At 39.8% G+C, this 23454-nt stretch overlaps 2 protein-coding genes across 2 annotated transcripts; one reads left to right on the forward strand and one right to left on the reverse strand.

Annotated features, from left to right (window-relative positions):
• The first annotated feature begins 288 nt into the window (after window positions 1-288).
• kcnn4 (potassium intermediate/small conductance calcium-activated channel, subfamily N, member 4) lies at window positions 289-20012 on the forward strand. Its single transcript, XM_034697585.1, has 9 exons — window positions 289-810; window positions 5899-6000; window positions 7139-7575; window positions 11323-11458; window positions 14565-14675; window positions 16862-16983; window positions 17910-17979; window positions 18567-18733; window positions 18822-20012. The coding sequence occupies exons 1-9, from the start codon at window positions 415-417 to the stop codon at window positions 18823-18825; spliced, it is 1545 nt and encodes a 514-aa protein (XP_034553476.1). The 5' UTR covers window positions 289-414; the 3' UTR covers window positions 18826-20012.
• si:dkey-79d12.4 (zinc finger protein 836) lies at window positions 19149-23227 on the reverse strand. The gene is made up of 2 exons (XM_034697594.1): window positions 22859-23227; window positions 19149-22114 (listed from the first exon to the last, which is right to left on the reverse strand). The coding sequence occupies exon 2, from the start codon at window positions 21687-21689 to the stop codon at window positions 20280-20282; it is 1410 nt and encodes a 469-aa protein (XP_034553485.1). The 5' UTR covers window positions 21690-22114; window positions 22859-23227; the 3' UTR covers window positions 19149-20279.
• Between the last annotated feature and the right edge of the window lie 227 nt (window positions 23228-23454).

Below are 23454 nucleotides of genomic sequence, written 5' to 3' on the forward strand. Positions count from 1 at the left end.
TGTGAAATAAATTTAGAGTTGCAACACAGATAATTGACCCTCCAACTAATCTGTATCTTGACTGGACATGTTTGGTAATTACAGTAATTAGAGCAGACTTGTCAAAACTTTCAGCCTAAAGAAAATTAAAAATACATTTTGTTTTAGGCTACGTGACAATAGGCCTTTTCTTCGCACACATAAACATACAAATACGTTATTTATGTCAGTCTGACGCATACTCCTAAAATAATAAACCATGCAAATACAAGTGCACAACCTAGTCTGTAAATGGCACCGGTGCGCGTACGCACGCCGCGCAGGTTGGTAGGAGTGTTTACGGTGAGAGTAAAGCGCAAGTGTTTTGTTGAACCCCGCTACTTCAATGAGCAACACACGAGAGAAGGGCCTGGTTCACAGAGCGGCCATCGGACTATGCCTTCCCCGACTGTGGGGGGAAGCAGCAGGGACAGCGGACAGGCGGAGGACGGTGGAGCAGAGGGGGACCACAGAGAGAGAGGCACAGGCGACCGCGCTCTGGTGTGCGCTTTGGAGATGGAGATGACGAACTGTAGTCTTCACGTAGACTCCAGAGTGGATAGTGTGAACTGCGATGGCTTGAACAATCGAAAAACTAACGATTCGGCAGAAGTAACTGTCTCGCTTTCAGGGAAGCGGACAGCGTTCATGGAGGGAGACGACCTGTACAGATTGCGAGACAGAAAGTTGTTGGTGGAGGATAAAAAGCGGCTCTGTGCGTTGTCTCTGGGCGCTGCTGTGCTGGGGATTCTACTCATGATCAGCCACGCAGAGTTATGTCGCTATGATACGGTAGGTTTGTATAAATTACCCCCAGTGATGACGAAAGTGTTATACTAGTCAAATTGTGTGCGTATGGCTGCAGATGTTAAGTTGTTAAATCTCTGTTTTGTTGAGAAAGCTTCCCAGTATGTCTCCTGTCTGCGTCTCCTCTGACAGTCTCATCATGATGCCATGATGCTAATACGTTCTAGTGTAATCGAATCAAAAGAACATAATCGAATCGCTGCTCTCTTCAACATATCTCAAAACGTACATTTGCAAAGTTAACGTTTTAACATCATCCTCCGTAAAGCATCTGAATTGTTAGTAACAACCACATTGCATTTATTCACGTTTGTCAAGCTTGTCAAGACATTTTCAGAGTACTTTAAAAAATCATTGTATTCTTGCCATGGGCATATGGAACATGTTCAATGTGGGTAATAGACAATGTTTTGGTTTCCATTGGTATGCACCTCTGCTAATATTTAGACCAATTCTTTTATTGATTTTAATAAATGTAATGCTGCTGTGAATGGAACTGTTCCATGGAACTGCATTGTATCACATTTATCATATCGTATGGAATCATATCGTAATGAAGCCTATCCTATCCTATCCTATCATATCTTATTGTTTATTATTAGACTATATTGCATCCAATCATGTCAAATCATGTGAATATCGTATTGTATCAAATCGTAAATTGTACTTTTAATATCCTGTATCATTTTGTATCATATTGATATATCACATCACATTGCATCGTAACCCATCTTATTCCATCCTATCTAATTTGGAACATATCTAATCCTTTATTGTATTTATCTCTATCATATTGTATCAAATGACATCATATGGTATCATATGATATGGTATTGTTATCAAATTGCATTTTATCATATTGTATTGTATCATATTATGTCGTCTATTATATATTGACTATATTTATATTATATTGTATTAGCCTGACATCACCAAACCCATCAGCCAGCTCACATTCATTTCTGCTGGCAGGTGGGTCATGAACCACCATAATTCTAAAAGAGTAACTCTAAGTTACCTTACTAAGTTATGCCCTATAGAAAAAGGAAATTTATTGAACAGATTCAGACCAACTTACTAAGGTTAAGTGGTTTGGCGATGCCAGGCTATCAAATCAAATCATATGGCTACAAACTGCATCGTATCGTGTGGTTTTATATCCCATCATATTTTAGCCCATTATTTCGTGTCCTATCCTATACTATCATGTCTCATTGCATTGCATCACATAGTACCGTATCGTGTCCTATTTTATCGTATTGTATTGTATCGTATCGTATCCCATCACATCACATCGTATCACATCACATCACATCACATCGTATCGTATCATGTCGCGTTGTATCACATTTAAACAGATATTATATACATTCATGTCATATTGTATCAAATTGCATAAGTGTATTTTATCATATCAAATTGTATTTTATTATACAGTACTGTTGCATGTCATATATCATATTCTTTGTGACAGCATCCTTCAGCAAAAGAAAATCATACATTTTTAAAAAATCCCAGCCATTTTAAATATATGAGTTCATGTATCCATTTCAGTAAGTACTACGAAAAACACTATTACACAACTGCACCATTTTGCTGTCATAACAACTTTCTTGATTTGCAGACAGCCTCTGCCCTGTGCATGCAACACACCAGCCGGACCTGCACCTGGGTTTTGACCCCCCCTGACCCACTGATTAGTTCTTCCACTTCCAGACACACTATTTGGTAGCACAGCCTCATGACATTAACATGCAGATCTCAGTGGATAACAATGCCAGGCCTCACAATCAACAAATTATTAACTCCCCCTTGAGCTCCTCAAGCACACGCCAGCTCCACATGTGGAAAAAAGTTCTCATGCATGCCGCAAAACATCAGACCACCTCCATTCTGCGAAGTCAGTGATGGATTACAGTGTCAAAGAACTGCACATTTCTCACTTAAATAAGCTGCAGTCATATGAGAAACCCATTGAAATAATGCCTGATTCCTGTGTTTAAAGAGTCGGAGCTAGAAAAACATGTTTGTGATATTAACGGTGCTGGCATGAATATTACATTGCTCCTCCAGTTTACAAATCCAACCAAGAACAGGTGTTGTCTCTCTATTTACCACAACAGGCATCAGCTAAGGTACCGTGCAAGTGCTGATGCACTGGAAAAGTGTTGTCTGCTGTAGTAAAAGCATATTATTTTGGTGAGGCTGCATTGCTCATTCAACTTTGGCTGTCAGCATTCATCTTAAACTTTATGTGATGTCAAAGTCAGGAATGTGAGCTGTGCCATCTTCATCTCATGTAGTCACACAGGGACTGTCTGGACAAAATATGGCATCTCTGAAGAGTTAACACCAGTCTGTGGTTATATTATATGCATACCTTTTCATGGAAATGCACGAAAAACAGCTCTATTTATGGAACCTTTTTCCACATTTCACCTCTTCCCCTGCAGCGAGATTGCTCCCAGTACTTCAGGCTATCTTTCCACATCATTAAGCACATAATTAGAGTGTTTGCATGGCCGGCTCAAAACTCTCTATGTCTTGAGTTTGACTGTGCTAGAGGCAGGACTGTGCACCTTGACCTGCTTGAGGCTCTTGTCTCTTTTTTCCAACTCATTATTAACTTTTCTGGACTGACTTCACAATTCCAAACATATAACAGATATTGAGGTTGGAAGCCAAGCAAGATGTCCAAGAAGGCAATTCTTGTATTTGGCAAAAAAGGGGGTAAAGTTAAGAATGTTGTTGCACTAACAAAAGTTGACCTTAATAGTTCTTATGTAGACCCTGTCCTCCTCTCTCACCTGTCAGAGAGGTCAGAGAGGCCAGACCCAGCACTAGTAGGGTTCTGTGGGAGTGTGGACATATTTATTTGTGGCTAGGAGCATAGCCCCTGTAAAATAATTTAAAGGAAATCCTCATTGTACCTCAGTAAATCACACCTTTTGTTACTCCCTCTCTCCAACAGCAGTAGCTAACTTAGAGTGCTCTCCCCTCTCTCGCCACAAGCCCCTTTAAATGTGATGCAAGGAACCAACCTACATATTCTGGCTCTATTTGGACTCTTCTAATAAGTATTATTGGGCAGCTATGCCTCATTGGTATACTCGAACACTTCAGCATGCCATCCATATGCTGAAGTGTCCTGGGGAAGACACTTGGGCTTGAATGGGAATAGTAAATACTGATGGGGCTTTGCATAGCAGCTTCTGCCATCAGCGTATGAATGTGATGTGAATGGGTGAAGTGACATGTAATGTAAAAGTGCTTTGAGTGGTCAGAAGACTAGAGAAAGTACTACATAAACACAGTCCATTTACCTTTCCAACCAATGTTTCAAGAGAAAGGGGAAAATTATATTTTTTAAGTTCTGTGTTTTTATACCAAATGATGCAATGTGATTGAGACTCAACAGCTAACTTAAATCACGCTTACTGTTGATCACATGCCTCACTATTCAATCCACATTAGCATTCTGTATAAGACACATGAAATAAAGATTGCATCATGAAAAATGTTGCCATTGCTGCTTCAAAGCTGTATTGAAGTGGCCCATATCTAGACGTCATGTTTCTGTTATATGGGGTGTTAAAGTGACTAAAGCATATTCAGTTATTGGATATCATTTAAATGAACTGCAGCAGTAACTTTTCCAATTAAGACCTGCCCACCACCAATAGTTAATTCGTTTGAACTTTCCTGCTTATTTGAGGTCTTTAAGGGCTAAAATGCAGCTTATTGTTCCTCTCTGAGAACTTACCAGCTCCACCTGTCCTGAACAATCTTTACATCTCCTTGAAGTGTCATTCTTACTTCTCACTAAATATGTGTACAGTGCATATCTGTCTTACTGTAAAGTAATTTGTCAGTTTCACCAAAATCATAGTATTTGTCACCTGAGCTTATCCCTAAATTGTACACTTTTTGATTGGTATTGAGTAAACCTGAATGTTTCACCTGCTGTGGTCTCTCCCTTCCTACGGCTTCCCAACTCCATCAGCACAATTATTGTTAAGGCAGTTATTTATAAGCCGATTCCAAAAGAGACCTTTAGTGCATTTGTGTGTAAGAGCTAATGGAATCCCAGCAGCCAAATTTTAAACTCTTTATTTATTACTGTACATACAAGCCAGACCACCTCCCTCCCTAGCCCTGAAATCAGTGTTATAGTGTTATTTCTTCTTTGCTTTGCCTTGGGTGGGTGGCCCACCCTGGTGATGGTGGCTCATTGTTGATCCAAGACTGAGAGTAACAATCTGTGTTAAGGTTAACCCAAATTAGGTTCGCAGGGCTCCAAATGACTTTTTCCAATAGAAAAAGCAAAGCAAAAGCAAATATAGAAATTCGGCAAGTAATGCTGTTGAATCTCTGTTATGGAATCTGTTGAGCTTCTAATAAGCCCTGGATGAAATGCAGACATGATGTGGATGCTATGTGAGAAACTGTGGAAAGCAGCACACCTTGCCAACCAACGTCACACCATACCACCTACACGCTCGAATTTCCTCAAGTTTGAAAGTTTGTAATTATCTTTTTTTTTAACTGTAAACCACATTAAGGTGCACTTCCTGTTCAAATCCTCATTTGACGTTGCTGCAGTTGCTTGAGATGGATGAATGACGGATGTAGATACTCCTTAACCTGCCGAGAAAAGAGCTTAAAGTAATCACTGATTTCACTTTCGTACAGTGACTGTTCGCATTTTGTGTCGAATTAATTGCAAAAATAGATTGGTTATGAAATAAGTGGAGATTCTTTTTGACTGACTATAAGATTGAAATTTTACTTTAAAACAGATGATTTACATTTATGAAGACACCTAGAGGTTTATAGAGCAATTAACCTTTATCTCTAGCTGTTACTGTATCTGTTCAACCAACATAACTACCCCTCTCTCTACCTCTACTTGTCTGCACTGTTCCCATCGCCATCTTGACCACAATGGGAACAAGATTCTGTTAAGCTCCGTCTCACTTTCATCAGATAACAGAGAACATTTCTACAATAAAATCAAACTTGCCAGAAGCCTTCATTTTATACCCTATCTTCCTTTTCTGTTTTGCTTCCCAGGACGGCCCATACACCGCCTTGATCATCATCAACTCCTCCATCAGCCTGTCCACTGGGTGTCTCCTGGCCCTCATTGTAGCTTTCCATTATAAAGACATCAGGGTGAGTGTGTTTTCGTTTACCCCAATGTTTCCAACAGTTTGGGTACCCTTATTGTTATGTGAGAGTTGTGCGTTTGTGTTAATCTTAAGCGTCTGACTTGCTATATTTAGTGCATGTCTTTTTAAATCACTTGTGTTTGTTGTTCATTTAACTTCTTTAAACGGATGCCTTGTTGGAGATACTTGAGGGCAAACTTTTAAGGAAGAGCTCTCGGTCCACTGATGATAGCCTCAACACTGATAATCTGTGTTGTATTTGCTGTCTGCATAACAAAGAAAAAAAAGAACCTGGATGAAAACTTCAGCCCACACAAGTTTGAACATTGTTGCAGCTACAATATTTTTTCAATCCAAATGGCTCGCTGCCGCTGTTTTCTAATTCAATATACATGAGGAGATTTGGATGAAATTAAGCAGAGTAAACACGCTTTTATATGCCCAGTCACAGCACGCATATTTAGTAAAGTGCAAGTTAAACAAGTGCAGAAAGTGCTGTATGTATGCACAGTATTAGTAAACATACTGGACTACTTTTCAGGACTCAAACAATCGTTGTATGCTTTCATTCTGAGTTTATACTCTCAGCCATGTTGTTCTCAGTTTGGTAGTAAGTCACGTGTGTCTGATACAAATGGGGACCATGCAAGTGTGAAGAGCAGATAAGAGGTTAGGGTGGAGATCCCAAACCCAGGCAGGGTTCAGCAAGGCCTGACGAAGCTTCAATGCTTTGGTGTCAGAGTCGATGAACTCAATCAGCTTATGAGCATCAAGATGCTTCAAGTCCCATCAGTGGAGATAGAGGAAGGAAACAATCTGAAAACATTGAGTTTATTTTGGATATGGGTTATATCATTTGAAATAAAATAAAAACATAGAAAGAACATTTTTTTAATAACGCCCTACTATAGTATCATAGGAAAATAAGAAGCATTTTGTGTGTGTCAGAGATAACAAAGTTAAGGAGAAATGAACCCTCATCCATTAGAATGGTCACACCCTTATAATAATGACCTCCATACTGTATATATAAACATTTTAACACAAAGATATGACTATATTTTGGGTTGTGTCTACCTCCATTAGCACTTTTATCATGTTTCCTCCCTTATGCTCTCTTACTGTCCTCCTCTGTCTTCCAGCTGTTCATCATTGATCATAACCAGGTGGACTGGCGTATTGCCATGACCAGCCACAGGATTCTTGGGATCAGTCTGGAGTTGTTGGTCTGTATCATCCATCCTGTCGGCTCATACAGAGAGATTGGACGCAATGCCACCTCATCTTCTGCAGCTTCGCTCTGTGTCTCCAGCCAGCCCGTATGGGTCATGATGGACATCGACCTGCTTTTATCAGTGCTGATGTTCCTGCGCTTGTACCTAGTGCACAGAGCCATCCTTCTGCACAGCAAAGTGCTGCTGAGCGCCTCCTACAGAAGCATTGGCTCCCTCAACAACATCAACTTCACCTTTCGGTTTGTTCTCAAGGTACTGATGAACGAATATCCTGCACGCACGCTGCTGGTGTTCATCCTCTTCTTCTGGCTCTCTGCATCCTGGATGCTTACTCTCTGTGAGAGGTAAGCAAGACTTCTGTGCATCTGTGTAATCAATAATAGTCTGACCATTAATATGGTGTTTGAAGGTACAACCCAAACATTTAGCAAAACACTAGTGTGATGTGTGTATTCTAAGGTTTTTAGAATTACTGCTCTATCTGAAGAGGCTGAGTGGGGTTGATAATTTTTCTATGATCCTGCTGACAACTGGCACTAAAGACAACCACCTGCAGAGGTCAAAAGAGATGATAAGCCCTTGCCCTAGCCCTGGAGTTTGAATTCTCAGTGACATCAACTAAATAATAGTTTTAAATTGGAAAGCTGTCAATGATCAAAAACTCCTGAAATATAATGAGATTCACAAATACAGCTATAATTTGCTTTAGGAAAGTAAAAAGCAGATTAAAAATACAGAATTAAATGAAAATATTTACACCTCAGTTTTGTATGCTAACACCTAGATACGATTAGCTTAGTATAAAGACTACAGACAAACAAAAAACGCCCAGCATGACTCTGTCCCAAGCACTTTGGTGTGGTAAAATGTATTTTGTTCTTTGTCCTGACATTGTTTTGGATGGACTCTGAGAGGATGCAGAACCACTGGATGGATATCTGCTAGCACTCTGTGTCTTCTGCTGAACTGGCCAGGTCTTCTTCTTGCTGTCATCATACTTACTCACAGAACTTCCACTAGCAATAGCAGTAGAAAGGCTTCTTAGGCTCATTTACATGCTTTGACTTTGCTTTCTGCCAGTTAGGCTTTGACAAAGTTTTGGATAGATTCAGGCTGGTTATTTCCCATATTCCCTTTCTTTTTTCCTTAGCTAAGCTAACTGTCTGGTAGCTTTAGCTATAGTTGGCTTAGAAACAGGACAGCATGTTAGCAGGAAAGCAACATGTGTGAATCATGTTATACTTTTCTGTTGTTTAGCATACTTTTTTTAGTCTACTACTCAGACATGTTTGCTCCACAGCTGTTTGCAGAACAAAAACGTGAAGTTCAAAAAGCCTAACTGACATTTGGGCGAAAATTCCTTGTGAGTTTTTCAGTTTTTGAAAGAGCTGTTTGCCAATTTTGACTGGACTAAGGATGAACGTGTAGAAAAAAATAACTGAGATAACGTTTGCTTTCTGCAAAAACCACTTAGTTTTAAGATCCACATCCACCAGATCCTCAGTGAAATTGAACATAAGCTACATTCAGATATCATGGAAACAAGAAGTGATAGTCCAAAGAACACTTTGTCCAAAGAATCAGAGGGCAATCAAATTGAGTTTTTAATAGACAGCTTGTCAGGGCCTCAGTTAATACAGACTTTTGAACGCCATGGTGAACTTATATTTAGAAATCTTCACTTTTGATAAAATGTATAAAAAGGATTCTGAAAACAAATTCGTATTAGCCTTTCTGGTTAACAATAGCTCAAAGCTGTACCTGCACTAAAAACAACACAGTGTGATTGCTTTCACTGTTTTCGATGCCTTTTTTCATAGAGGTCTGCACACACACATGCACACACACACTAGCATTTAACTTCCTCAGACTTCCACCTCCAGTCACACACATGTACTTTAGAAACACAAAGCGCTCCTTAGTTTAACATTCCTTCATAAATCTTGATGGTCAATTTGACTTTCCTGCTCAGAATGGATTTGAAATAACTGCTGTGATAGTCATGATTTTCTGTTTGGTTACTCTAACAAATTGCTCTTCAACGCAGGCCAACTAAACGTCAAAGTCAACGTTATCCTCTGCAATGTGTGTGACCAGTGTGAGGTCATTTGTTCATTTGAACCCTACAGGCGGTTTTTCCTCCACATGTCTCAGTCTTGTATATTTTTACTTGTCAAAAGTAATAAAACAGCTTTTGATTGAGAGATGATAAGACTAGCAAACCATTCAACACTCATCTGTTGCACCAGCCATTTTAAACATTTGTTCGTTGCCACTTTCAGAAGTCAGACGGACACTCACAGACAATGTGTCACCTGTTGTGGGCTTAATGAACTTATGCTTACCATGTTTTACAAGTTTACCACAGAATGTCTGCACTGTGGAGAAGAGCAATATCACTGATAACACTGTCTCATTTACTGAACACACCTTTATCAAAGTCAGGAGTCACTTTATAGACAGGAATTTGTGTGTTTAATTTACTGTGTCTAAGATGCAACGCTGCAAAGTCCAGAGTGATGGTGGGTACGCATGAAAAAAGTTTTGGAACATTTTCAAGAAAGGAAACGATTTCAAATCAAATCATAAGAACTTCATGAAAGGGAAACAGAAGGTTGTTGGGAATGTGAATTCAGACTTTTTTCCCTCCACAAAACTCTATCTCATTAGTGTAATTCGTGGTGTTAGTGTGCACTGGCATGGCTGAACTTGAAAATTGTTCAATTTGTCAATACATTAGACATATGGAAAGATAGATATCATAGATATAGTAGATAATTAAATGTTTCAATATTGTGGTTTCATAAGCAGGGTTCCATAGTAAAATGGGATTTTACAGGATTTTTTTATCATTATAATGTGGTACGCAGATTTTCTCGTATTTATTTTCCGAAATACACTGTTCCCAACTGTTTATTTGGTCCTTAAGTGGTTTATAGATGTTGATGCATCTATTTATTTTCCATAAAATCTTCAATACAAAAACAAAAACCCAACTTTCACTGCAAAACCTTTGGAAACCAATAGTTCCTTATAAACACAATTAACAAGCCTTTAATAATTGTCTCAGAACATTTCTCTATTTTATCTGCGTTGCATATTGAACATAGTTAATGGTCATGGGAGGAACTTTAAGTTTGTGTTGATTTTGTCATCCCCTGTGGACAAAGCTGTTTGTCTTATCCCTTTCATCCTGTTTTATTTTGGCATTCAAATGTATCACTCATAATCAACACTTGCTGAGGAAAATGTAAGTGTAAAGTTGTTTCCTCGGCGTGCTCATCTGACACCTACGCCCTGGTACTGCGTGCAGGTAGTAAAACTGACTACATAGAAATTACCCATCTTGTAGCTGATGGTCTGGTTTGCTTTTTGTTCATCAGAGAGAGTTATCACTGTTAATTAAAAATGCCAGTGTACAATTTAAAATGGCAAAAATGACATACACAATGGACGCTGCTTTGGGTTGGAAATGAAAACTGGGTTGACATCCAAATCCCAGTATTGTGATGACATCATCCCCCATTATTGGACAGTCAATGATTATTGGTTGATGAGAACAGTAGTTTCATGTCAAAACCCAACATTGGTTTGTCATTAACCTCAACATTGGAACAAAGTATAATTTTTAGGGCCATGAATATCAAGTTAACCTCAAAATCCAATGTTTGATTGATATCATCCATGGACACTGGAGACTCATTGGAGTTTGGTTATCTAACAACACAACTTGTAACCAACAAATTGTATGCATCTAAAGTTCAGTTGACATTATAAGGTTAAGCAGACATTGGGTTTTAGTTGCAGTACCTTACAACTGAATGTCAGGATGGAGTTGGCTTAAAACAGTTTGAAGAAATTTGACTTTGACTGCAACATAATTTAAAATCAACAAAATAACAATTCATATGTAGTAATTATTCTTTGTCAATTGCATTTTATCTTAACATTAATCCAACATTAACCAAATATCAATGTCCATGGATACGGGTTGCCAGCTGGGTTGACTTCTCTCATAACTATAGTGGTATATGAGTACATTTTACATATTTGGTGACATTACACTCTCAGTTCTTTCTCTGCCCTAACAGGGGGACCGAAGAAGTGACCAGTAACATGAACACAGCGCTGTGGCTCATAGCCATCACCTTCCTCACAGTGGGCTATGGTGATGTGGCACCGCACTCCAGCTGTGGAAAGGCTGTGTGTCTCTTCACTGGAGTCATGGTAAGGTTTGGTTGTTTGTTTAAAGAAACTAAAGACTTAGCACGTTTTAAAATGCATTGATTACATACAATACAATAGAATACAATACAAAACAATATAATACAATGCAATACAATACAATACAATACAATACAATACAATATAATACAAGCAGCCATGTTATTATTTTGAAGTGTATGTTTTGGCCTGTTTGGCCTCTTTGCAGAGGAGTGCTAGCCAGAATGTCTTTCGTGGTTTGAACACTTAGGACATCAGTCTGGTAAACAAAAAGAATGGAGAGATCTTATCAACATATCACTTCCATATTTGTTCATACCAAAAAACCTGACATTTCCTTGCATGGACTCTGACCTTGATAAGACACCAAAACAATATGGTCTGTGATCGTTCTTTTCATTTTCATTTAATTATGTTTCGCTTTCATTTTATGCTCTGTTCTTTCGGGCTCTTTTCCCTTGTCTTCTCTTCCATTGGATAGCATTCAAGCCTCTCTTTTCCTTTTTATATTTTTCCCATTACGTCCATTTCATTACATTCCTCTCCAATATATTGTTCTGTTTTCTTCAATTTTATTGCCCTTACTTCTTGCCCTATTCTCTTTTGAATTGTTCCATATCATCCTCTCTGGTTTGTTTCATTCCCTGCTGTTTCTGTTTTGTTCCATTGCAGAAACCCTTCCACACTATTTTCCTTCACTATTTGGTTTTCCCATTTCATGTTGAGTCAGTTCAGTTTGGTTCATTTCTCTCCAGTTATATTCCAGCCTGTTTTGCACTGTTCCACTAGTTACCTTGGACACATTACACCCCCTTTGCCCGGCTGCACACCCTAGCTGTGCTGACAGACATGAATGCCTTCATTCCACTGTGTGTGTGATTTAGATCACAGCTGCAAATAAATGGACGGGGCTCATGCAGGACCTTGGCGGTACCAGGCACTCACATGAAAAGAGATGAGCAAGGGATACTGTAGACATGAAGCGGGTGCTTTGCTGTCCTAACAAAACATCTGTACTGACCGACTGCAAGGTTCCTGCCAAAGGATCACATCATTTTGCTGTACTTACAGACTTTGTCCTTGTCCTTGGTACACCTTGCACAGATATCTTTGAGATTGCCTTAAATTATATATTTAATCACAGAATACACAAATAAAATGCCATGATGCACTCTATGAGCTATGGTTCCAAGCCAAATGATCATAACTGCATCAAATTTTCTCAGAAAACTCCTTAGATGTTGGTCTTGATGTGTGCCAAAATCTGTGAGTTTTTGTGAGAGGGGGTGGTCATGGCTTGGTGGCAAATGTATAATCATGACTCACCATGAAAATGTAAGCATTTATAACCCAACTGTACAGTAACATAACTGGTCTAAATTCTTTATGCTTAACAAGTATCATGGCCTGAACACACCCATTCTGGAATTTTCTATAAAATTCACAGCGCTGCCTTCTGGTTACAGAACGTTAATGCTTCCATAAATTCCCAACAAATCTGGTTAGCCAAATTCCACTCAAATTTGATCAAGTGCATCTTATACCTTTACCCTACCTGCTCCCCCATATACATATCTAATGAGTCTATGTCCAACACTGTTTACATGGGTTTCGTTGTTCACCCAATGAAGCAAAGAACTTGTGCAGTCACCAAACCTGGTACAAACGATATGCTAAGTAATTTGAATATCCTAGAGTAAAAGCAGAAAAAGTTTTACAGTCCGTTCAAATATTTGGATAATACTTTCTTTAGGAAAAAAAACCATCTAAAATGCTCTATTTTCTGTTTCAGCAAGATCAAAAAGTTTTAATTAAGGTGAGGAATGAAGAAAAGGGTAGGAGGTAGGGTCAACAGATAAGATAACGGGTTAAGAGGATGGGGAAGTTATATTTCAGGTAAAACACAAAGAGCTTACAGTAAAAGAAGATAAACATTAACATACTAGAAGAAAGGATTGTCTATGTGTTTCTTGGAGAGGTCATAGACTTTGCTTTGCTGGGTCAAACTCTGGTATGTGCAGATAAGAGTCACTAGCGGGATCCTGGATGTGGGCACCAGTCCGGTTCAGACACCTCTGTGACAGAGTGGAAAACAATCTTTCCCCCCTCTCTCTTTCTCCATCTGCCTTGTTTTTATAAGTTTCCCCCCTTATAAGGGAAAACTTTCCACCATATCCATTTTTAGGTGGTTTATTGCCTTTGGCACCAGTGCAACAGGAGGGTGTGCCAACCTGTGCCAGGGATTTGGAAAAACTAAATTTCCTACTCCCATCAGGGCAGATCTGGCCTGGGAGCCGGTCACTGGGGCTCTCACACCTGTAGTACAGTCGGTTAGCACTTTTGCATAATTCCAGCCATAACTCTATTCACAGCTGTGTTCAGGGGTTGACAACACTGTTTGCATCACATCTCTGTGTGGGGATGGATTCATGGAAAGAGTGTGTACCTCCCAGGTTTTACAGACAGTGTAATGATAGATATTTAAGGCTGTTGGAGTGAAGGATAAATATATCATTTAAAATTGTGGTCTGTACTTTCATATGCTGCTGCTTGATGTCGCTCTCTCCTTCTTTCTTTCTCTCTCTGATGCAAGCTGAAAAGGAACACAGGTAAAGACTGGTTATCATCTTCCTCATTGGACATAAAACCAGTGCAGTATTTTGTCTGTGTCCTATGATGTGTCTGTTTGTGTGACCATGTGGATGTGAATATCTAAATCTCCATCATTCGGTGGTTCCCTGTCCAGCAATAGCACAAAGCTACTCTTAAAGCAGCTCTATAGTCGTTTAAATATAACTATGATTTATTAGACAAAGCCATATGAGGCATTAGTATCAACATGCAGTTTTCCCTTGAGAGACAAGACCCACTCTTGAGGTTTTAGACAAATTTAGGCTTAAATTCAGTCTCTAAAAGTGAAACATCAGTTTCTCTTGAGTTCTGCCTTGTTGATGTAGCTGCAGTAGTTTGGGATTAAACTCCACTGCTTACAAGATTGCAGAGAAACTGTGTGGAAGATCAAAAGATGGTAAATCTGTGAGTAACCATGCCAACATATTTTTGTGCCTGTCTCTGTGTGTGTGTTTGTGTGTGTGTATGTTGGTTTCAGGGTGTAGCCTGCACAGCCATGCTAGTTGCAGTGGTGAACAAGACGCTGGCGTTGAACAAAGGAGAGAAGCACGTGCACTTTTTCATGCTGGACATCCAGATCTCCAAAAGGGTAAGAGCAAATATGTTTCGTAAAGGTAAAAGTAATCATAGTGATACAGCTCAAATCATGCAAGGACTGTAATTTGTGCTGGACCAAGGTATGATTTATTTTTTGGAAGAATTTTACTTAGTTTTCCTCATCAGAAATATGACTTTTGGATGTGCACACATGGCCATTTTTGCTGTTTCTCATCCTTTGCACCACAGACTGGCTTCACTTCAAAGGCAGTACCAGAATATTTTTTGCATGTTTTGGCCCTTTCACCACTTCTTATTTACACTCGCGTTACTGCTAACTCATGTTTAAACTGTACTGTCAAGTTTTTTTGAGTCTTAAATGTACTTTCCCTTTCATTCATCACCCTGCAGAAACTTGAAACTTGTTTAAATTAGGTAATTCATTTCAGTGGATACTATTTCTGTGTTTATTGTGTTCAAAGTTACTGGAACAGTGTGTGGTTATTCAGCTGAAAGTGCAGAGTGATTTGAAAAGTCTGTGCTGTGTTGCACAATAACAGAACTGAGTTCACTAAATCAAACTTTGGTAAAAACAGGACGATACAGTGATACAATGGTAGTGTGGGGGACTCTAGGTAAGGGCCAGGTACACTTGAAGACTAAAGATTTACTTTGGATCGAGTGGAGCCAGGAAAGCAGTTTTCAGGCACACTGAATAGCCGAGGATTTTGTAAAAAGACTTACTTGATTTGGGGCATATCTCAAAAATGCAAATGTGATTAAAAAGACGTCATAATTTTAATTCTGTTTTTTCACGGTGACTATATCTGGCAATATATTGTTCCTATTGACTTTTTTTGAACCGTATTTGTCAGTTTATCTACTTTATTGTTTATCTATTTCTCAAATGCTGATGCAATTCAGCCTCCATGCGACAAAACAACATTGACATGACATTTGAAGGTGCTCAAATGGGAAGGTACTAAATCTGAAAACAGGAGCCCTTATTTTTGCAGCTTTTTGAGATAATATTTATCCATCAATCAAATAAACTTCCATATATAAATGTGAAATAAACAGTCAACTTCCCGCCCTACTTTCAGAGCTTATTATCCAGCATCCAGACAAATAAGAGTAACCCTAAAGCGGATGGAAGTGTCAGGGTGGAAGCGACGCTACTTTCCGTGTCGCATGTGTGTTTTGGTTTTTGAGTCTTAATATAATTCCTTTTTTCCTTAAATAAGAGACACCAGAGGATGGGCTGTGTGGGAAAAGAGGAGGGAGATGAGGCCTGCCAACCTTTTTATAGCATTCTCAAGGTGTCAGCCGGAGGAAATCATCTGATCTGTGTCAGGAAAGAAACATGTGTCAGTTCGGGACGGTGCAACAGTGGGCAGGAAACCAGTTCAGCTTACGTGTTTGTGTGTGTTTGTGTGTATGTGGAAGCGACTTACAGGGGAGTTACTCTGTTTGTAGGCTTGGACAGGATTCAACTGGGAGGTGTCTGATAAACAAAAGCTTAGAAGGGAGCATTGAAAGAAGGCTGGAAGAATGTTTTTAGGGAAACCTTAAAGTATAATGTTGATGGAGCTCAAATTGCTTTAGTTCTGTTTGTGCTTTTTCTACAGCTTCTTGTTTAACTGTAAAGCAGTGAGCGACTCAAGTAGGTGCACCACGTTGGAGGATACAACCATTTCCTTTCTCCTCGTGGCTGCATCCTGTCACAAGGTGCATCTTTATGCCTTTGCTGGTGGTGTTGTGTGCATGAATCTTCAGTCCAGATTTACACTGATGGGAACAAGGGAAGACATCTGGATGCGGACACTGACAGCCTCTATTAATAACCCTCACAACAGGGCCAGAGTGATATCATCACAGGGCTGTAACAGTGATTTGTGCAGGAAGACAAACAGACATGAATAGGATCAAAGGGAAAAGTGCACAAAGGTGATACAGGAGTAGTTCTGAAGTGTTTGTACAAAATCTGAAAAATAAGATTCATCACTCTGTTTATCTGAAATGGTTAAACAGGAAAGACTACCAGATTGAGTCAGCTGGCCTGATTGACTCATGGCTTTGCATCCGGATTTGAAATGATTGATTTGAACAAGATAAATGTTGTTTTCCTCAGTCCACTTTGCAAGTTTCACTGACATCTTAAAGGCCCTATTCCCACATTCCTTTATCTTTCAACACCCTGACTTCCAATCATTTAACCTTCTGATGTTTCATAACCAGATCCGCCATGCTGCTGCTAATGTGCTAAGGGAATGCTGGCTACTGCACCGCACAAATCTAACTAAGGGCAACCGCAGCGAGCACCGAAGACACCAGAGAGGCCTGCTGGAAGCTATCAGAGTGTGAGTTACTGTCACAAATTGACACCTTCATGCAGGACGTGTGTGTGTGTGTGTGTGTGTGTGTGTGTGTGTGTGTGTGTGTGTGTCTGGGAGAGGGATGTAAGAGGGTGATGGTTTGTGTGCCCTACATGTGTATTTTACCGGCCATTAACTTTGTGTCAACAAGCTTAACCACAGTGTCACAGTTTTTGACGGCTAATTTAGATAGCTAATTAGATTGAATTTGCTCTTCTGTAAGAACAGGGATTTTACAGAGTCCTCCCTGTTGTTAAATAGAATTCAGACAGACATGATCATGATCATTAAATATCTTCACAGATAGTCTAGTGTGTCGTAATGCACATCACTTTCAAAACAATACAGAGCCATCAAAATAAAGCGCCTTCCTTCTGTCGCAGTTAGTTTGTATCTTGCTATTGTGCGTGAGCTCCTCTTCCAAGAACAAGTGGTTTGCACAAGACAGGAAGCCCAGAAGTGTGACTGTATAGTTCATTATCCAGACAACAGGATCGTGAGTTTGTGTGTAAACAGGATCGTGAGTGTGTGTGTAGGCCAGGGTGGAAGGGTTGTACTTCCTGTTTTACACCGGGCACAACCACTATAAATAAGCACACTGCAGGAAGTGTGAGCAGGAGGAAAATACACGTTATGGGATTAAGAGCAGTATGCAAGACTTTCATTCGGATGTCTTCAGGGACGTATAGCTTTACAGCAATATGGGTTTGGATAATTTCCTTATTGTGGCATTTAAACCCTGAGTGTAACTCTATGTGATGTCTTATTGCCGTCTTACAAAGAAATAGTCTTGCACTGGTAGTTGAAGTTTTCTTCTGTCTCTGTTTGTGTGACATTTAGATACTTATAATTAAGAATAAGTTGTTTCAATACATGAGAAACATCTATTGTATGTCTTTTTCTCCTTACAGATTCAGACATTTACGCCTCAAGCAAAGAAAGCTGAGAGATTACGTGAGTGAGATGGTTGACCTCCCGAAGGTAAAACAACAGCTCATACTGGCATATCTAATACAATATATGATGACAGAGCACTTCCTAAAAACACTCACTGCATACTTAGAAACTGCTTTTTATTCCAAGAAGCTCAGATACGCTGAAAGTGTGTTTGAAAGGCATCATGACATGTCTATGTTCATTAATGCAGTGACACGCTTTTTGAGAGGAAACATTTATAAGAGTGCTTATCATGGTATCATTTTTACATGTCATACTTTCTAGATCAGATGCTGTGTAAATTAGCCCTAAATATTACAAACCACAAGTGTAGACCCTTGGTGAGGTGTCAAAAGTGGAACGTGTGGTTACTTTGCATTCAGTTTAAATCAGTTTGACCAAACCAAGCAGTTCTCTTAATTTGTTGCATCTGTTTTAAAAATGAAGTTGCAATGATGATGAAAAATGTAGTTAAACAGGAAAGTCTTTCCTCTGTGCAGCAGATATTTACTATGTACATGCAGTAAATCCAGTAACCCTAGACAGGGTTATGTCTGTATTTGGGCCTTCCAATGTTTTCCCTGGATGATACAAAAACCTTTGCATCTGCATTGTGCATCTGATTCCAACAGATGCAGATGATCATGTGCGACCTCAGCGCCAATTGGAATAACTCTTATCGGGAGCTGGAGCAGCGAATCCTCTCCATGGAGCAAAAGTTAGACGAGCTCAGTCGCTGCTTCCAACAAACGTCTGAGCTGCTGTTTCATGTCCTACGTCACCGCAACCCCGAGATCAGGTAAACAAGGCTTACGACGGTGTAGTGCAGGATGTGGTACAGGAACATGCCAGCTAAGAAGAAACATATACATTTTATTCTTTTGCAGGTGACATGGCTTCATGTTATAGAGACACTCGTGTGTTTGCCTGCAGTGTCCATGAAAGGGAGAAGGCAAATGCTCTCCTCACAGAGCAGCTCGAGACCGTTAACATGCTGAACCACTTGGAGGACTGGCATACCTACCAAAGATCTCATCTTCTGGCCCTGTGCTGACTGCACTGCACAATGACTCATAGCTGTAAAACTGTACAGACAAAAGAAGCCCTCCAGTCTTCTTCTCTGTGGGAGAATCACAGTGCATCTTGAGAATCTGTTATATTCAGGAGGGTGAACAAAGAAGTGGATTAATCTCAAACCAGGTCTACAGAGATGCTCTTTTCCAGGGCTTGCCCTCTTTTATTTACTATGTGTAAGGTTTCATTGATGGATTCCTTCTCTTCCTTATTCCTGTGGAATAAGATATATATTTGTACATGCTCATTTTATTTTTATCCTGATACAATATATGACAATGTTAACCAAAACGTTTTTATAAAAACCTTGCTCAAATCCTCTTTTTCAAAAGGAGACAGTTTAATGAATGGTAAGCACACTGTTAGAAAACAGGGTTTGTCTTCTTACATTTTCTCATCATTCCTCCCTGTTCTGCTTTTACCAACTCACCAAGTGAATGATGAATTAAATGATGTGCCTTGATGCGCTTCAAAGACAAGCAACTGAATTATAACTGAAGTACTTTCAAAGAAAGCTTTATTTCTTACTAAAAGTTTTTATTATATGTCAACAGAAACTCAGACAGATTCATGTCTACACTTCAAAATATCATCTAGCGGTTTACACCTGTTCTAAGAACGAACTTGAGTGCAAGATGCCTTGTAAACGTGTCTTTCAGCAAACCAACAGCTCCATCTAGTGGACAGAAATTTGGCATTAACTAAGTTATTTTTACTACAGTTAAAATCAAATCATTAAGTTTTAATACAACCATAAAAAAGTTCTAGACCGTCTCAACCTGAATAACAAAACTTATCAGGATCAAAACATTTGGAATAACTTTTAGTGAAACCAAATCTGAATCCTGAAAAAAACAAAACACGACACCTCCCAACAAACCTCACTGTGTGAGAAAACACGTGTGCAAAACTGGACTCACTCTTCTCTGGAGGATAAACTGGAGCTTATTGTTTGTTCATTTGTTTGTTTGAAGGCTGAAGAATGAATAAAAGAATATAATCACTGTGGGTTTGTTTTTAATGATGTCAAAAAAGGAACTTGTTGTAACCGTGTTTGCTGTGTATCATTTGCACATCTTTACTAATCATTCAGCAACCAGCCTAGACATGTATGTAATAAAAACCATTAAGAAAGAATGTGTTACAATTTTGTGACTTGGTTATATCGTGTTATTAATCCCTTTGGTTTATCCCCTGTATTTGAAGTGTGGTGCACGCAGTGGGGGAGGACTACCCAAAAACAAAAATACAGATACTGTGGCGGTGCTTCATCATTTCAAGTGCTTCTTCACACATTTTGTTTTTGTCCTGTTTTTAAGTTGGTGCCATATGTAAGCTGAAGGCCTAAAAAAGAGCTGTCCACAGTCGCATGTAAAGGGCATTCTGCATTTTTGTTTCACTTTACGTTTTGGCTTACATCCAGGGTGGGATTTTTTCAAGGACTTTCCCTTTAAGTGATTAGCTAAGACTGTTGCTCCTGCGAATGTCCCCCCACAGCTGACACAGATGTAGCTCATGTTCTCCGAATGCTGCACACAATGTCGCAGGAGATGCAGCTGGTGCTTGAAGGCTCGGCCGCACTGGCATTGGTGTAAGCGGCGGCCCCGGTGGAGATAGCGGTGGCTAATGATGAGGGAGGGCTGCCGGAAGATGGCGCCACACTGCCTGCAAGGGTGAGGAGCTTTGGAGCGCCAGCCTGTGTTCATGCGTTTCATCAACGCCACGTCATGGCTGTCGTTTTCAAACATGGCTAAAATAGTCGGTGTTTGTAGGGAGCCAGAGTCTGTAGAAGCTGGAGTTTTATCAGGTGAGACTTCAGTGGCATCGTTGGTCTCCGCTCTGAAAGGCGTGGCAGAAGATGCAATGCATGTTGGTCGGCCTAGGAGGAAGGAGTAAGGACTTGGTTCATCAGCTTGGCCATCATTGAGCTTTCCATTGAGAGCCAGATTGAAAGCATCTGGATTAATCAGAGCTGAATGGGTTGCTGGTAAAATTTGTTTATCTGTCAGCATCGATGGTTTTCCAATAATGCACACTTTGGTGCTCACTACTGATGTGTGGACCTTGGTGACGTGGTGGAGCAGAGTTCTCTCAGAGGTAAAAAAGGATTTGCAGATGTTACACACCTGGGGCATCGACTCCGAACAAAAGAGGGACAAAGGAGATTTGCTCTTTTTGGGACAGGGGTGCTGATAGTACATGACCTCGTTTGAGAAAACTTGTCCACAGATGTCGCAGGAATACAAAGACATGTAATGTTCATTGAGTAACTTCTGGGTCGCAAAAAGCTCCTTGCACAGAAAACACTGATATTTCACTTTTACACCACTGCAGTGCAGTAAATGGAGCTTCAGTGATCTGAAGGGGCCTCTACCACAGTTTGCACATATTGAGTTTTTATTTGAAGGAACAACTGCAGGGGAGGCTTTCGATTTTGAAAGATGAGAAGAATCACTGGAATCATCGGTTGAACTTGATTCACCGTCTGATTCTGGATCACCTGGACAGAACCCTGCAGGTTTGGTGGGCTTCTTCTTTTCATCGTCTGATTCTGAGCTTGTTGAATCATCCGACTTCTCACCGTACATTTTACAAACATGGCCATCATCGTCACTCACTACATACTCCACGCTGCTTACAGCTTTCTCCCGCTTCATCCGTACCCTTCGTCGAGTTCTCATTTTGGAGTCATGCACTGTTGATTATGTGCTTTGCAGTACACTCAACTCATTAGACAAGTCTTCACTGTTGTGGTTTTTGTGTGCAGAAATCAAAGAGTGAGCTTCTAGTAACAGCACTCATGCTTGTTCAGGTTCCACACTTTACTGAGAGACACTTTTTGCAGAGGGATGGTGAGTGTGCATTGTCCAGGGATGTAGAAAGGAACGCCAGGTGTCAGAGAAGGTAATCTTGCAGTCCTGGCAGGTGGCTTTAATATTGTGGCTTTGGTAGCATGACATCAAGGTTGCTGTTACGGTGAAATTTTTTTCACATTCCCAACATTTAGCTTCTGAATGTGGATCATTATCCTTCATTAATGTGGAATCATGCTGTTATGCTTGACTCTTCAGACATGAGGAGCTGGTCCAACTTAGATCTGGATGGTCTGCAAATAAGCACAGAGAATGGAAACATGTAAGAAACATTAAGAAGTAAATCAACAGTTTTTACAAAGCATTACAGCATCATCCCCACAGAGGACAGCTTTTGTTAGACTGAAGATACTGATATACCAAAATTACATAAATGTCATGTTTGTTACGCTATGAATTATGTGGAACTGTCCACCCAGAGAATCTTGTATCCCAGGGAGTGATACTGCAGCTGTCAAAGCGTAGGTGGAAAGACTGAGGAGTAGCTCCATAAAATACAGAAAATGACGTTATGATATTAATTTTAATCCACACAAATATTAAATAGGTGAGCACATAACCCGAAACAGAAACTATCAAATGGAACCGGTTGTCGAATAACTTGTATTTAAGACAATGTTTCATACCTACTAGCATGCTAACTCAGATAGGGAGCAACGACTTGATACAGCATCTAGCACAAAGAGGAATGAAGTGACCATAAAGATAATGGTTCCGTCCAAGGCTGTGTTAAGTGTTTGGCTCCTGTGACTTATTTCCAGACAGCAGTTAGAGAAATGTGTGGCAGATTTAGAGTAGTCAACTATGATGAGTACTTTGGTCCCTCTTTTTACTGGGATTATTGCCAGCCTTGGCAAATCTTGCTTTAACATAAGGCACTCATTTCCCTCCCATGCTCTGTGTAAGAAGTGTATTAGAGAGGAATGTAACAATAAGAAATACATTGTGATTCACTTTCATCACCAAATGTCACTTACCTCAGTCTGCGTATATGGGACCAAATAAATTCTGCTTCTGGGATAAAATCATCTCCTGCCTCCAGATTAGAAGATGAGGGTTAGGTCCATGCCAGCTAATGTTTTACTATAAAACATAAAAACAGCTAGCGTTAACGTTAACTTGTACGTGACGCTAATAACTTTAGGAGTTCTGAAAAATAAAGGCCACTTTTCAGGTTCTGGGGCTGACACAACCCCATCTTAAAGTATGGATGTCAATCATGGCTTTAAACATGAAAAAACATCCTTGAAATATCAGATATAAAAATTAATGTCATGTTGATGATGGCGTCCACACACTGCGAGCATCTCCACATCCGTTTATCACCGGAAAAGACTTGCCTACATCTCCCAGAATGCACTAGCTTCACTTTCAACGGCTACGACTCTCAAAGTTTAACACTTCGTGTTTGACGTACTTTAACGAAAACTACTGAGCTAAAGGCAGTAGATAAAAATGAGTACAAATTAATATTATTTGAAGCCTCACGAAAAATATTAATTTGCTGATTAAAATCAGACTTGAATTGTCAACATTACTTTGCGGAACTATGTGTCTAATTACGGTGTTTTAG

This window comes from Notolabrus celidotus, chromosome 12, assembly GCF_009762535.1.
Source record: "Notolabrus celidotus isolate fNotCel1 chromosome 12, fNotCel1.pri, whole genome shotgun sequence".
NCBI classification, from domain to species: domain Eukaryota; kingdom Metazoa; phylum Chordata; class Actinopteri; order Labriformes; family Labridae; genus Notolabrus; species Notolabrus celidotus.